The following is a 14814-nucleotide window of genomic DNA, read 5'->3' as shown; positions in this document are numbered from 1 at the left end:
ATATTTTTAAAGATTTATCAAATGTTTGTTCTCAGATCCTATTATTGTTTCAAAAATCCAGAAAAGCTGGATCAAGAATAAACCTTCTCTCTCTTAATAATGGGAACAAATCCTTTTTGTATGCCTTTAATGACAAAAGTACAATCAAAAGCAAATATAACTTCTCTAATTAATGGTATTTTAGACACCTCATTGGAATACAGTAATGTTTCCTTTACCAACAGCTCAGATCTCATACAAACCTTACTGATAATAAAATAAAACCAAAACCCAGACAACTTTCTCTGAACAGTCAAAAGGAATGTTAGAAGGCTCCTGTGCTCCATCAGGCATTCTGCTCTCAAGCCCTCACTCTGAGTCTACTGGGTTCCTTCCTCACAAGTTTAACAAACTCAGCTTTCCGCGTCCACATGAGATGAAAAGCAACAGTAAGAGAAGCTACTATGGGCAAAGCATACTGAAAACAACAAAATGCAGTATCTGAGAGTCTAAAAGTATGAAAATCAAAAGAAAAAAAAAGGTCTAAAAAGCCAGAATCAACCCTTTTGAGGTTACTTAACAGAAATCATATTCTTCAGGAGACTCCCAAGTTAGTATGCTAGTACATATAACTGAAATGATGATGACCTTGAGTCATCAATAGTTTCTTCTATTTAACTATCATGTTGCTATTAGCCTACTTTTTGATGGAGGAACACATCTGATTTGCTTTGGACTGTACCAGTTTAAGGCTGTTGTCTACGCATAATTATTTTTAGCTCTCCCTTTCAGTCTCAAGAAGAATGGTTTGAACTAAATTTTAGGGTCATCCTACTGAATGCTTATTACATGCAGGAACTATTCCAATGGCTTTCATTTATCCTCACAGTACTATGAGACGAGGTATAATCATCCCTTTTTTCAGATGAACTAAAGGCTCTGAGAGGTTAAGTGATTTTCCTAAGATCATTCAGTTAGAAAGTATTAAAGGTCTATGTGTGAAGAACCCAGACAGTCTGATACCAAAGTCCTAGTATTTAACTATCATAATATACTGTACTATTTCTTAGAAAGGTGAGTAGAGGAACAGAGGAGGAAAATATCCAACATTTTGGATAAGGATTGAGAGGTATCAGCTTTCTAGAAAATGTGTCTATACAATCCTTATGGTTTTCAAAAAACTTATGATACTGAAACATCTAAGAAAATATTTGAAGTGTAAAAATATTTTCAGATCTTTATGAGTATGGGCTTTCTTAGAAAACAAATAGTCCAAGAATGTTTTTCAAATATTCTCTGAGATGCTTTAAAAACATACTAATTAGTTATGTTCTGCTCAAAAAGTCAGATTATTCCATCTTTTAAAAAAGAAAATTAGTAACTCACTGTATGTTACAATATGAACGCAGACTGAAATGTGTACTGGACTGGAATCCATTTTGCTACTCAACAGCTTGGATGTCCCTTAACCTCTCCAAACGTCAGTCTCTTCATGTGCAGCAGAGAAATACGGTTTAGCTTGTTAAGAGGACCTAAGGAGATCAAACGGATTTCAAGTGCCTTGAGAACTATGAAGCACTACCTAAACTTCTAGTATTAATAAACAGTCACAGATTTTCAACAACCTGGATCATACATTTATGCCAAGTATTCCAAAACAAGAATATCTCTTTATTTACTCTTTACTTCAAAGTCTGGGGAAAAGAAGCTAGTCTCTCACGGATCACATGTGAAAAAGAAAATTACACTAAAAACATTAAGAGCAGTCATGAACTCGGGGGCCACACTTTATACTTCATTCTGTGAAACAGTTGTAATTTATCAGCTAATCAGTCCTTAAAGAATTTGTAGATTAAATAGTTACAATAAAGAGGTTCAAAGGCTTACAATAAATCTTATTTTTAACATGGTTCTTAACTATATATATTTAAGAGTGAAGCTTAAATAATTATATTTACATAGTATTTTCCTGTCTTCCAAAAAGTATTTCCATATTTGATCCTCAGCAAGCAGGTATGGTAGACAGATATCATCATTCTTATGAAGAAACTGAGGCTCAGGGAAATTAATTTGCACAACTGTTTTTTGACAGGAAATTGAAGTGGAAGGATGACTCCTGATCTACATGGAAAGAAAGCAATTATTTGGATGTTCTAGAGAAAAGTAAAAACCTCAAACTTCCTTATTGGCTGAGATGAGACACAGAACATTTGTCAATTCATGCTGTTTCAAAAGCAATATTCATTGGAGCCTGTCTGCACATCTCTAGTAGCTTTAATGTTCATAGAAAAATGAATATTCATGCTTGTTTGGGATCTCAAACTATTATTAAAGAACTAAAGTAGATTATTTTTCTGTGGCAAACCTAAGGAAAAGTGTTTCAATGATTACCAATGATTACCATAGTGTTTCTATGATTACCATTGCTGAGATTCTTTTTTTTTTTTTGAGATTATTCTTTAACAAGGAAAAATAATTTTCTCCTAGAGCTCATTTGCTGTATTCCATAAATTAGCTGTTACAAAGAATCCATATCAGAGAAATTCAAACCTAATAAGAGGCTTTTCTTACACTATCAGAAAGGCACATTAAATGCACAACGTTGGCCACATTATTTTTGATAATGATGGAAAACAACAGCTGATAGCCAGTTTGGGACAAATGCCAACTGTTTCCATTTGTCTGAAAGATGTCAAAATTAATTGCAACAACACTTTGTTTTGAAAGAATATTGTTATCTATCGAGAAAGTATATCAACTAAAATCCTAAAAAATAGACTAAAGATAATGATTTGAAATATTAGTTTAAAAAAATTTTAGTGTCCCAAAGTATAAGTAAACACATCTCCACAGCTTTACATAGTTTCATATATTTTATTTTTTAAACACTTATAATTTTGCAAGCTAGCAGTAAAATATTGTCCTTGATATTTTACTAATTAGCACCGTATACCTTTTAAAGCTAACTGGAACATTGTTTCAAATGTAAATGATTGTAAAGTAGAATGATCATTTCAAATGCCAAATTAGTCTCAAGTAACATAAGAACCATTAATTATCATTATTTTTGGCTTTATGCACAAAGATGTATTTCAAAGATGAACTTAATTATTAGTATCAGTTCTGTCAATCTAACAAATCAAAGTACCACAGTTTAAAGCAATATTTAACCTCTGAAATTATTATATAATTAAAGAGGTACGTAAGAAAAGTTGAGAAATCAGCTATAAAAAGACAAGAGACTGCACAACTTTAGAGTCCCTTATTTTTTAGAATGAGGAAAATAATGAAAAATTTCATGGTACAAGTATCAGTTTCACATACGGTTTAGTGTATGTCAGTATTCTCATGCTTTACTTATATGAGTTTGGCCTTACCAAAAAGCCATCAAAACGTCCAGAATAATTCACAGGGACAGCTGGAAGCCTGAAATAAAATTGCTCAGTGCAAAAGATCCCAAGCCATTCATATAATTTTAAATGGAAACCTAGACATTTACCTCCTATTTTTGTTTTCATCTGAAAAACCTTTTGAAAACATGGGGAAAAAAACTAAACTCAAAATTACTTCCAGACATCAGAAAAAGAAGGGATTTTTCAGTCCCTGTTTTCTAATAAGAGCATTCTTCAGAGCTATGGGGTTAAATCCGAAGCTGCAAGCCACTGCTTCCTAGCACGCCTGTTTTGCATACCAGTAGCCTCAAGTCCAGTTCTGCCATTTGTGGGTAGCTATGACAAGATACAAAAGCATGTGTTTGCCATAAATAGCTCTGGCTAACAGCAAACTGCTCACACTGAACAGATCAAATTCTCTATAAGGAGAGCCGCCTGGACCACAGCCAAATTCCACTACTAATCTTTAAGACTGCTATATAAACATTTTTTTTTTGAATTTGTGAAATATATTAAGAAATAGTAGCTGAAATTAAAGTTCCTAAACAGAAGTACTATTAACCTTTGAAGGACAACATTTTATAAATTATTTTCATTATGACCAAATAGGCAATAAGAGCTTCCTGTTTCTTCTACTGGTCAACTACTTAGAAATGTAAACGTGAATTAAAAAAATAACTATGCTAATTTATTCAGAGAACTAATCAGATACTGAAGAGTATTTATGTCAAAGTGCAAAAAATAATTCCTGATCACCATATTAATACATAAGGAAATAAATAAAGCTTATAAAAGTATACCTCTGTAATATTTTATATTAGCTTTAGGACAGAATATTTTTTAAACCAAATAAAATCAACAAACTGGAAAATATCATGCAAGAATGTTGTACAAAAAAAATTCTTAAATGACCAGTGCAGAGATTAATAATAGCTGTTTAGCCTAGGAGTTGCTTCACATGGTATTTTGCAAAATGTCCAAGGAAAACAAGGCAACCGTTCTGTAATATGCCACAATTTTTATTGCAACGTGGCCATTTTTGTGAGGGTGGGGAGTTTGATCTCAAAAACAATGTTCCATTTAAGGCTCTTTTATACAGAAATTGCCATCATGACTGATACTCAAAATATCTTTAGTGTTGCAAGACTCACATGGTAAACATAAAACTCCTACGTGTATTCAGTAGTATACACTCAATGGGGGAAAAAAGGCATTAATAATAGCTATTTCTTTTAAGATATGCAGGTAAAAGGAATGAACACTGAGGTACTAGGATAAGCTGATGACACAGTTAACACAACTTAATTGGCATTCCTTTTCTGGTGGGGGATTAAATTTATTACAAAAAAAGTGCTTTTAATGCATAGTGTTACATCCGTGCTGCCATGTCAAAAAAAAATAGGCTTGCCAAGGCAGGTGAGGTGTATGAATGCTCAAGCCTCACAGAACTGCAGTCAAGTGCAACTATCAGTAATACTGAATAGAGTTTACCATCTCACCAGTGGATAATACTTTGAAGGCATTCAATTAGCTTAACCCTTTGTAGTGTTCTAAGCTATTCACATTGACAATCACAATTCACTGTAGTGTTTGCTGCAAAGGAGGCATATACCCAGTTGTTTTGGCTAAAATATGATGGGAAGGCATTCCTTGGGTTCTACATAAAAGTAACAGTATTAAACAGTCTAATGGCAATCACTGATAGGCTGCTTACATGAATGATATTTCCTTCATTCATTGTGTTGGAAGGACCCAGTGGGAAAAGAGAAAAAAAAAAAACCTAATACTATTCCAATTGACTGAGCTGGAGAAATGGAAGCTCCTTAAGATCCAGATGGCACTTGACTGATTTATAAGGGTTTTCCTTCAAGTGAAACTACTACATTGCCTCCCAATTTCTCTCCAAGTGTGGAACGGTCCTTTATATCATCCAAGCCATTTACTTGCCACTCATGTTTTATACCTAAAAAGAAAAAAAATATTATCCAATTACTTTATTATAATTAAGAAAGGAGCAATTCTTCTGCACAAAATAGTCAATGCCTGTACCTGTAAATTTCTTTTTAATGGCATCTTTAGAGCTAGCATATATCATCTTGCTTTTTAAAGGCGCACTTTCAGGAGCCCTACAGGGGAAAAAAAAATGGTTGAATCCTATTTAAAAGAAAAACAAAGGCAAAACTGACTATGTTAATAATAATCCTTGCATTTTAAAAGTACTTTTTTCTTTTGTTTTTACACACCAGAATATAAATACTAGGTCTTCTTTCTTAGACTCTTTTGTTTCGTATGTGGCATCGTACAAAGCATATCGGCAATCATTCAGAGGTAGCAACTTCACAAAAGATGTGTAGGGGTCCTCTACAGTATCACCAATGTCACCCACCAAGATCTGCTTTGCTTCCTCAACAATTATTTGTCTTTTGTCATCGCTTAAACAGAAGAGAACTGCTTTCTTTCTTTTTTTGATCTCCTCTTGTGTAGAAGATTTCCTTACTTTCATATCATTAAAAACTTTGATGACTTCATCATTCACTGTAACTCCAGAAGCCTGAAAGTAAAGAAAGGACAGAAATTCAGAACAAGTAATTCGGTTTTAACCAAAATTACTGTTTGCGCAAGAGGATTCACTTTAGTCTGGACATCAAAAGTTGCATCATACCCTGCAAGCCGTCTAATCAGATTTGCCACATTTTAAGTATCAGGATATGATGCACCTAAGGGTTCTAACTCATCCTGCTCCATTCATCCTTTTTAAAAAAGGTGTGTGGAGGTTAAAGCAAGTGGATGGTAGACGGAAAGGGACAAATACAGGCTGTCCCATCCCTGAAATGTTTCCTATTTCACTGGGTGATGTCAGAGCTTCAGGAGCAGCAGCAAAAATACCTTCTGTATTGTGTCAACCCGGCAGGCCTTAAAAAAACACTTTTGGATTTCAGTTAATGCTTCTACTATTTTTTTCTTTAAAGTCATCCTAGCCAGTGCCGTTTCCTCATAAGGAAAGAGAATCAAGTGTGAACTCCAAACCGCCCACGGCTACAATATAATTGACTCACAGCTCAAATGCAGGCACTTCAAAACTAACGGATCGCGTGTAAAAAGCTTTCTACGGCGAGAAAGCATTTTCAAGAGTTTTCCCACCTCCTTTATCTCCCCGTAAGGGTTTTATGACAGGCCCTCAAGACCCTCAGCCTTCAGCAAGGGGTTTTTACCGCACATACCGAATTGAAAGCCCGCGTGGGAATAAAATAAGGAAGCGAAGGGCAAAGGCGGCGAGCTGGGTGGGGTGGCCGGGGAACAACTCGGCGGACCCTCCCGCGCCCCCGGCCTCCGCCCGCCCGGCTCAGGCCTCGAACCCCCGCGTGTCGCCCCCTGTCCGGGCCCTCCCCGCCCCCAGGAATCCGAAGAGCTGCCTCGCCGGGCCTGACGGCGAGAGGGCAGGCCCGCCGGGTGGAGAGAGAGCACCGGGGCCGCAGCGCAGGAATGCCCACCTTGGAGGCCGAAATCAGGTTAAAATGGCGGCCTCAGGTCCAGGGCCCCGCGGAGCCGCGTGGGAGGCAGCACTCGCCACGCCCCGGCCCCCGGGGCCCCTCGACCCCGCGACCCCCGGCCGGCGCGCCCGCCTTACCATAGTGCCCGCGGCTGAGGCTGCGGCGGCGGCTCGGGCTCCGGCGGTGTGGCGCTGCGAGGAGAAGGAGGGGCAGGCGGGCGGCGGCGAGTGCGGGGCACGCCGGGAGTGCGGCCCGAGAGGCGGCGGCGGCTCGGGGGGCTGCGGCGCGGGCGGGGCGGTCACGTGGGCACGCCCCGGGCCGGCCCTCCCGCCGGCTGGCCCTCCTCACCCTCCGCGCGTCCTCGGCCTGACCCCGCGCGCGCTCGGCAGGCCCCCGCGGGCTGTGCATCCGCGGTGGGAGCCGCGGGCCTTGGCGGGGAGGTTTCCAACCCCGGGGCACCAGCAGTCCGGTCCAGCCGGCTCTCGGGAGGGCGTTTCCACCCTGCCTCCCGAGGGCCAGGCCGCTACTCCCCGGCTTGGGCGCGTGTGAGGCGAACGAGGCACCGGGTGTCTTTTATTCGTTTGTGGTTTCCATTGGATGCCTACGTTGTGGGTCTTTTTGGAAAACCCCCGTCAGAAATGGCGAAAATTATTTAGATCTCCATCAATTCAGTGAGAATAAAACACTGTGGGGCGGAGGTTAAACCTAGCGATTGAATTACTCAGCAAAAAGAAAATGATAAACAGAGGTGGGAAATCACTTTCTAAAAGTCTATGGTTGAAATAATAATGGGGAGTTTGGGGTAGTATTAATAACATCCTTTAGTAATATTCTTTTATATATTATTAGGTTTAGTAGGATTGTACTCTCTGCTAATAGTCTTTTCCTCATGAGGCCCCTACCTTTAACAGCTGGCATCAAATAAGTGGACCCAAGAATAGAGATTCCTCCCTCTTTTTGGCGATCACAACCTTTTCTAGCAAAACCCATATGACTGAGCCAAGGCTCTTCTCTGACTAAACCTTTTTGATACTTACTACAAGTATCCATTGCATTTATCATAGAAAAAATTGTCACCGTATACTTTGAGGAAATTTTACATGAAGATTCAATGCTTTATGAGTTTATAATGAAAGTGTTTAAATGAAACACTTTATGTGGTTATGTTTAATACAAGGAAAAATTAATAAAGTTTCATTCATGAGTTTTGGGGCTAATTTATATCACCTTTTCTCCTGAACATTTATCATTTCCACCTTACTTTCTTCATTTGTAAAATTGGCAAAATGAATTTAAAACTCTGATTAATAATTGAACTTATTTTCAAGTGAAAAAGACTTGCTCTAAAAAATTAGAATTGTTAATGACTAAAACTGTTGGAAACAAAATAGTCCAGATAAACTTCAAGGTGAGCTAAGCCAGAAGTGCAGGGTAAGAACTATGAGTTGAGAAACTAGTATGAATCTTGGCACTGCCCCATCTCTATAAATTGGAAAAACTTTCAACCGCTGTAGATCTTCTTCATCTGTATTATAAGCTGTGGTTGTTGTTTAGTCACTGTCTGACTCTTTTGTGACCCTATGGGCTGTAGCCTGCCAGCTCCTCTGTCGATGGGATTTCCCAAGCAAGAATACTGGAGTGGATTCCCGTTTCTTTCAGGGGATCTTCCCGACCCAGGGATTAAACCCAGGTCTTCTGCATTGCAGGCTGATTCTTTACCACTGAGCCATCTGGAAAGCCATTGTGGTTATCTTTGAAGTCCTTTCGAGCTTAAAAACTCAGTTTCCTAGCGTGCCAGTGTTTCTCAGGAAATGGTGTGTGTGTTCTTAGATTAAGTAAATTTAGGGATGGAAAATCATAGTGAGGAGGGTTATTCCCTAGAATCTGCCTGTAATGCCGGAGACCTAAGTTCGATCCCTGGGTGGGGAAGATCCCCTGGAGAAGAAAATGGCAACCCACTCCAGTATTTTTGCCTGGAGAATTATATGGACAGAGGAACCTGGCAGGATTAAGTAAATTTAGGGATGGAAAATCATAGTGAGGAGGGTTATTCCCTAGAATCTGCCTGTAATGCCAGAGACCTAAGTTCGATCCCTGGGTGGGGAAGATACCCTGGAGAAGAAAATGGCAACCCACTCCAGTATTCTTGCCTGGAGAATTCTATGGACAGAGGAACCCAGCAGGCTACAGTCCATGGGATTGCGAAGAGTGGGACACGACTTTAGCGACTTAACGCGCATATACAGGTACTCAATAGGTGATAAAATAACAACTTTAAGATGCTTTAGTGCTAGAAAGAGAACAAAAAGGAAGCACCTCAAGACTGTGAGACCTTTCTACATGCCCTTGTCAGGCCAGCTCTTAGGATGTAGAAACTAGTAACAACTCTTCACACCTGTAATTTATAACCAGAATTTACCGCTGCTTGCTAGAGAGACAGCATTACCAAGTATTGCTGCATGAATTTTGGCCCCTATGTGGTGGAGGGATCTGAGTGTCAGACATCATGTGTGTCAGTTTCCTGTGGCTGCTTAACAAGCTACCACATTTTAGTGGCTTAAAACGACACAAATTTATTCTTACAGTTCTGGGGGGCAGAAGTGAGAAATGACTCATGGGACTAAAAGCAGCACTTCATTGCTTTTGAGGCTGTAGGAGGAAAATCTGTGTCCTTGCCTTTTCTAGTTTCTAGAGGCTGCCCACATTCCTTGGTTTGTGGCCCCCGGAAAGCAGTACCATCACTCGCACCTCTGCTTCTGTCATCACATCCCTGATTCGCTCTCTCCTGCTTCCTCTTACACCACTAAGAACCACTGTGATTACTTTGGATCCACTGGATAATTTAGGATACTCTCTCATCTCAAAATCATTTACTGAATCACATCCACAAAGCCCTTTTGGCTATGTAGGGTAACATATTCACAGGACAGGGACATCTTTGGGAGGCCGTTATTCTGCCTACCATGCCACATCTGTTCTCTTTAGCCATCTCAAGCCCAAAGAAAAGATTAACACGTGGGACAGAAGGACCCTAAACGATACTGTGTACACGCAGGCTAAGTTGTCTCAGTGGTGTCCAGCTCTTTGCGACCCCCTGGCTCTTCTGTTGCTGGGATTCCCCAGGCAAGAATACTGGAATGGGTTGCCATGCCCTTCTCCAAGGGATCTTCCCGACCCAGGGATTGAACCCACATCTCTTATGTCTCTGTATTGGCAGGCGGGTTCTTTACCACTAGTGCCACCAAAACTCTAATTTGCCATTTGCGGGATCACACATGGGTGACAGCTGCAGAAAATCATAGGAACTACGTGAGGGTAACCTCAAAGAGGATGGATCTGAAAGGAATCTCGGCTCTGACACGGCAGTGGTGTAACCCCGGTCCATTTACTTAACTGCTCCACAGCTGTTTCCTCACGTGTGAAATGGGGATTATATTACAACCTCCCTCTCAGGGTTGTGGTGAGAATCAAGTGAAATAGTGTATGTAAAGCTCCTTCCAGCACAGAAAAAGGAACCCTGGGGCTCTTACCCCCAGTACAGAGTGAAGGGGAGAGCATAACTTTACCAACACACAGGCAGCAGTCATGAAGCAATCCCAAACCTCACTGTTATTGATTTGTAAGGCTCAGCTAAGGTTTGTTTGCTGAAGATTTCTTAGAAGATTGGAAAAGTGAACACCCCTTAATGCATATTCTCCCACGAAGCAGATAATATGGTTCCTGTGGCATGTAAAAGCTCAGAATCCTTTTTCAAGTCTTTTTTTTCCTTTTAAAAAAAATAATTAATTTATTTTAACTGGAGGCTAATTACTTTACAGTATTGTAGTGGTTTTTGCCATATGTTGACATGAATCAGCCATGGGTGTACATGTGTTCCCCATCCTAAACCCTCCTCCCACCTCCCTCCCCATCCCATCAACTCTTAACTGAAGCGATACATCCAGCAGATTATGTAGATACATTCTGTTCGAGCCCCACTCCCTGTCAAGACACATCATATTCAGCTCCCACAGCCACTTCCTGACAAAGACAAATGTAAACGGAAAGATGCTCACCACTTCCAAATGTACCTTTCCACCCACATGCCTGCTTCATCTGACATCTTCATAACCCACGCCTTAGCTAAAAGACCGGTCAGGAGGCAAGTCATGCATTTTTCTAAATCCAAATTTGAACTTAGAACTAGAAAATAAACATAGTGGGAAATGTGTGTTGGAGTCTGATCTCTGTGACTCACTCCCTCATCCACAAAATTCATTTTGGGTCTTCCATGTCTCATCTTCAGTTCTTTCTAATTTGGGAAAATGCCCTCACACTAAAAGAACTTAGCGTCTGTCCAGGAAAGAGATGATGAGGTACAGGGTAGCAGCAGTGAAATGCACTAAGTACTGAAATGTAGTTCAAAATGGTCTCAAACTCTAAATTTATAAATGCTAGTTTCCATTTATTTACTCACAAGCACATTTATCAGATCCACCTATCAGTTATTTCTAATATTGATTGAATTCATGATAATAAGTAGCAACTGGTTATCTAAATTATACAAACCATACAAAAACAGCATCTGAGAAAAGAAACTGGCTTGTAATTTATTTAAGGTGCAGAGCCTTTTTTAGATTACTTTATTACAAAAGTTGTGGATTTTTATATTCTAGAGAATCATACAGAAATGTAATACAGAAAAAAATGTAATATACCTACACTGTATGTTAACAGATATGAATAAGAGTAGGCAAGAGATCAAAAACCAAATTAAGAATGAGAAGAGTCTGTTCATTTCATTTATTCATTCATTCCTTTCCATCATTTACTGAGAATTTCTGCCAGGGTAAGAATACAAAGGTAAGAGTTACAAAATTCTCGCTTTGAAGAAAATAAGTTCTTCAAGGAAGCCAGTATATGGAACAATCCAATGCATGCTCCAATGGGGTACATACAAGATGCTTTGGAAACACCGAAGAGGACCATCAGTTCAGTTTGGAGCAGGCTGGGTCTGAAGAGACAAGTGGAAGTTGACTAGGCAGGTAGAGACAGGACTTTCAAAGCAGAGGGAACCAAATGTACAAAGCCTCAGTAGCACCAATATAAAGCACAAGAAACCCCAAATTGTTAGCTGCAGCTGGAGCCTGTGCCCTTGGTAGAGAATGAAGATAGAATGGTAGGAAATACCAGCTCTTGTGAACCTTGTATACAAGTCCACAGTCAGAATTGTATTCTGCAGATCAGGGAGGTAATAAAGGCTTTTCAGCAGTGTTTTGTTTTTTAAATAACAGCTATGTTGACATGTTATTCAGATACCATAAAATTCACCCCTTTAAAGTGCACTAACATTCAATGTTTATTAGTGTATTCACAGTTGTGCAACCATCACCACAATCTAATTTTAGAACATTTTAATTATCCCCCAAAAGAAAAATGCCATATACATTGGGTGTTATAAGAAACCTAATCTAGGTTTGTAGACTTCTATTTTTTTTTTAAGAGTTTCATAGTTCCAGCTTCAGGAGTAGGTCTTTGATCCATTTTGAGATTTCTTTTTTCCTATGTGGAAGTAGGGGGTCCAACTTCATTCTTTTGCATGTGGATATACAGTTGTCTCAGAACCATTTGTTGAAAGATTATTCTTGTCCTCAAATTTGCCTTTTAAATGCTGTTACAGGTATGCTGGCAATCACATTGTAAAATGCTGTCAATTTTTAGATTTCTAATGGCTTGCTGATGAATTTAACTGACTATAAGAGAGGAATTTCCCTTGTATTTCACAACTAGTTACTTCTGTGTCTGAAAATCGATTCCTTAATAAGCACGTCAGTAGGAATGTAGTTTGTTTTCTTTTTTTTTTTTTTAAGTATTGAGTCTCTACTATGTGCCAGGAAATGTGCTAGGCGCTGAGTATAAGATGACCAAAATAGACACAGTCCCTTGCCTTCATGGATCTTGTAATCAAGTGAGAAAGTAACCAGGGGCCCTGATACATTAACAGATTAGAGAAACTGAGGAAGGTTTCTCTGGTTGAAGAGTCCCGCAAACAAAACCACAGCATGAAAAAGACTGAGCAAGGAAGGAGCCTGACTTTTGCGTGCTCAGTCGCTCAGTCATGTCCTCCTCTTTGCCACCCCACGGGCAGTAGCCCGCCAGGCTACCCTTTTCTTTCCACGGGTTTCCCCAGGCAAGAATACTGGAGTGGGTTGCCATTTCCTTCTCCAGAGCTTAACCTTTGGCAGGGGCGGGGGTGGGGGGTGGGGGAACGCTAGTGGTACTAAAGTGTTCCGGACAAGAAGAGAAGTACAGGATGAACCTGAAGAAGTGGTCAGGGCCAGTGAATGGACCTATAAACCGTGTGCCAAACTCTCAGGGGCGCCACTGCTGCTGCTGCTGCTGCTAAGTCGCTTCAGTCGTGTCCGACTCTGTGCGACCCCATAGACGGCAGCTCACCAGGCTCCCCCGTCCCTGGGATTCTCCAGGCAAGAACACTGGAGTGGGTTGCCATTTCCTTCTCCAATGCATGAAAGTGAGAAGTGAAAGTGAAGTCGCTCAGTCGTGTCCGACTCTAGCGACCCCATGGACTGCAGCCTACCAGGCTCCTCCGTCCATGGGATTTTTCAGGCAAAAGTACTGGAGTGGGGTGCCATGCGCCACAGATGCTTTAAATTTTATGGGAAACATAGCGCCATCTGTCGGACACAAAGGGAACTACTAAATCATTCGGTTTTACACTTTAATTTCAGATGCCTGTACAGTTCCAACCGAGAGGTTCTCCGCAGTTGGTGTGATAAAGAACAAGTCCGTTGAGAAAATCAGTGTGGAGCCGGAAATGAGGGTGACTGTGTCCAACATGATTCCAAGATTTGAGAACTTATGCAGTGTCCAGCATGTGCAAAGCTGCTAAGACATAAATATTGTTTGGATGTAACTACTTAATAAACAGAACTGTTAGGTATTTCTTCTGGCCCACGAGTGCTGTGAAGAAATTTTTACTATACCAAGGGCACTGTAAACGGAGAAGATTTGGGAGCCTCTACTGTTAAGGATTTTGGAGTTTTATTCTAAATGTCACAAGCAATTATTAAAAGGGAAATGGGGAGAGTGAGCTGGAGGCTTTGATGTTTTCTACTGAAGTGATATTTTTAAAATTTAGACATTTTATGTAAGTGATTTTGCTTTCAATTACTTGTTTAATTACAACAATGTCTTTAGATTTAGCTCTAATTAAGAACGTCAGTGTTTTCCTCCCTAAGAGAAAGGTTTGCCCCAAGGTTAGAGACCAATCAAGAACCCAAGCAGAAGTGAGCTTCTTTTATTGACTTAAAATTGTTTCTCCTTCCACAAACTGTCAACAGAAAGGTGGAGAGGGGCAGGACCCAGTACTCTGATGACTCTTGGTTCACTTTAGGTTGTAAAGAATGGAATAGAAATCTAACATAGCTCATGCCAGGAAATCTGCCTCCTTTATAAGTGCTTGAAATTTGTATCCTTTCAAATGGGTTCGACTATTGTAATAGAGATTACTCGTGCTCCAGTGTCCACTGGCTCCCTTCTACTTTAGTAAACAAAAGAGCATCAGTTTCCATTTTATTTGGAGTTAGGTCCCCCAGCTAACAGACTGAATTTTGAGATGTGGCCATGTGATCAATTCAACTGATGTTATGTGGCCTTCACTGAAGGCTGCTTCAAAGGAGCTGAGTCACCTGGAAGGTGTATTCTCTCTGCCCTGCCTTCTTTTGGCTGTGGCACGGATTTCATAGAAGACTACCAGCTCTCTTGGACCATGAAATGACCTTGAGAATGAAAGCCAGATGCTAGGATGATGGAGCAGAAAGATGGGGGAGCCGGCGTCTCTGATGACTGTGGAGCCACCACAGTAGTCCTGGACAGTCTTCCTTGGAACTCATATATGTTGGCCTAAAACAAATTGATATTTCTCCAGCAAAGATGGGTTTACTCAGGATCAG

The 14814-nt window shown here is 40.3% G+C and overlaps 2 protein-coding genes across 3 annotated transcripts; one reads left to right on the top strand and one right to left on the bottom strand.

The window, feature by feature from the left end:
• Positions 1-2839: 2839 nt before the first annotated feature.
• On the bottom strand, positions 2840-7049 carry CFL2 (cofilin 2). 2 transcript variants are annotated; one of them, XM_086363623.1, is made up of 4 exons: positions 6863-7049; positions 5615-5922; positions 5421-5497; positions 2840-5334 (listed from the first exon to the last, which is right to left on the bottom strand). In XM_086363623.1, the coding sequence occupies exons 2-4, from the start codon at positions 5872-5874 to the stop codon at positions 5222-5224; spliced, it is 450 nt and encodes a 149-aa protein (XP_086219749.1). In that variant the 5' UTR covers positions 5875-5922; positions 6863-7049; the 3' UTR covers positions 2840-5221. The 2 variants fall into 2 exon arrangements, with proteins under 2 accessions (XP_086219749.1, XP_086219748.1); XM_086363622.1 differs by having other exon boundaries at positions 7000-7049.
• Positions 6311-13952, top strand: LOC147349266 (uncharacterized). Its single transcript, XM_086363624.1, has 2 exons — positions 6311-6880; positions 13591-13952. The coding sequence occupies exons 1-2, from the start codon at positions 6539-6541 to the stop codon at positions 13633-13635; spliced, it is 387 nt and encodes a 128-aa protein (XP_086219750.1). The 5' UTR covers positions 6311-6538; the 3' UTR covers positions 13636-13952.
• The last annotated feature ends 862 nt before the right edge of the window (positions 13953-14814 follow it).

This window comes from Bos grunniens, chromosome 21 (genome assembly GCF_055505025.1).
Source record: "Bos grunniens cultivar Pamir isolate PY7600 chromosome 21, Bosgru_T2T1.0, whole genome shotgun sequence".
NCBI lineage: Eukaryota > Metazoa > Chordata > Mammalia > Artiodactyla > Bovidae > Bos > Bos grunniens.
Note: the sequence above shows the minus strand (reverse complement) of the source record. Positions and strands in the feature narration are given on the sequence as shown.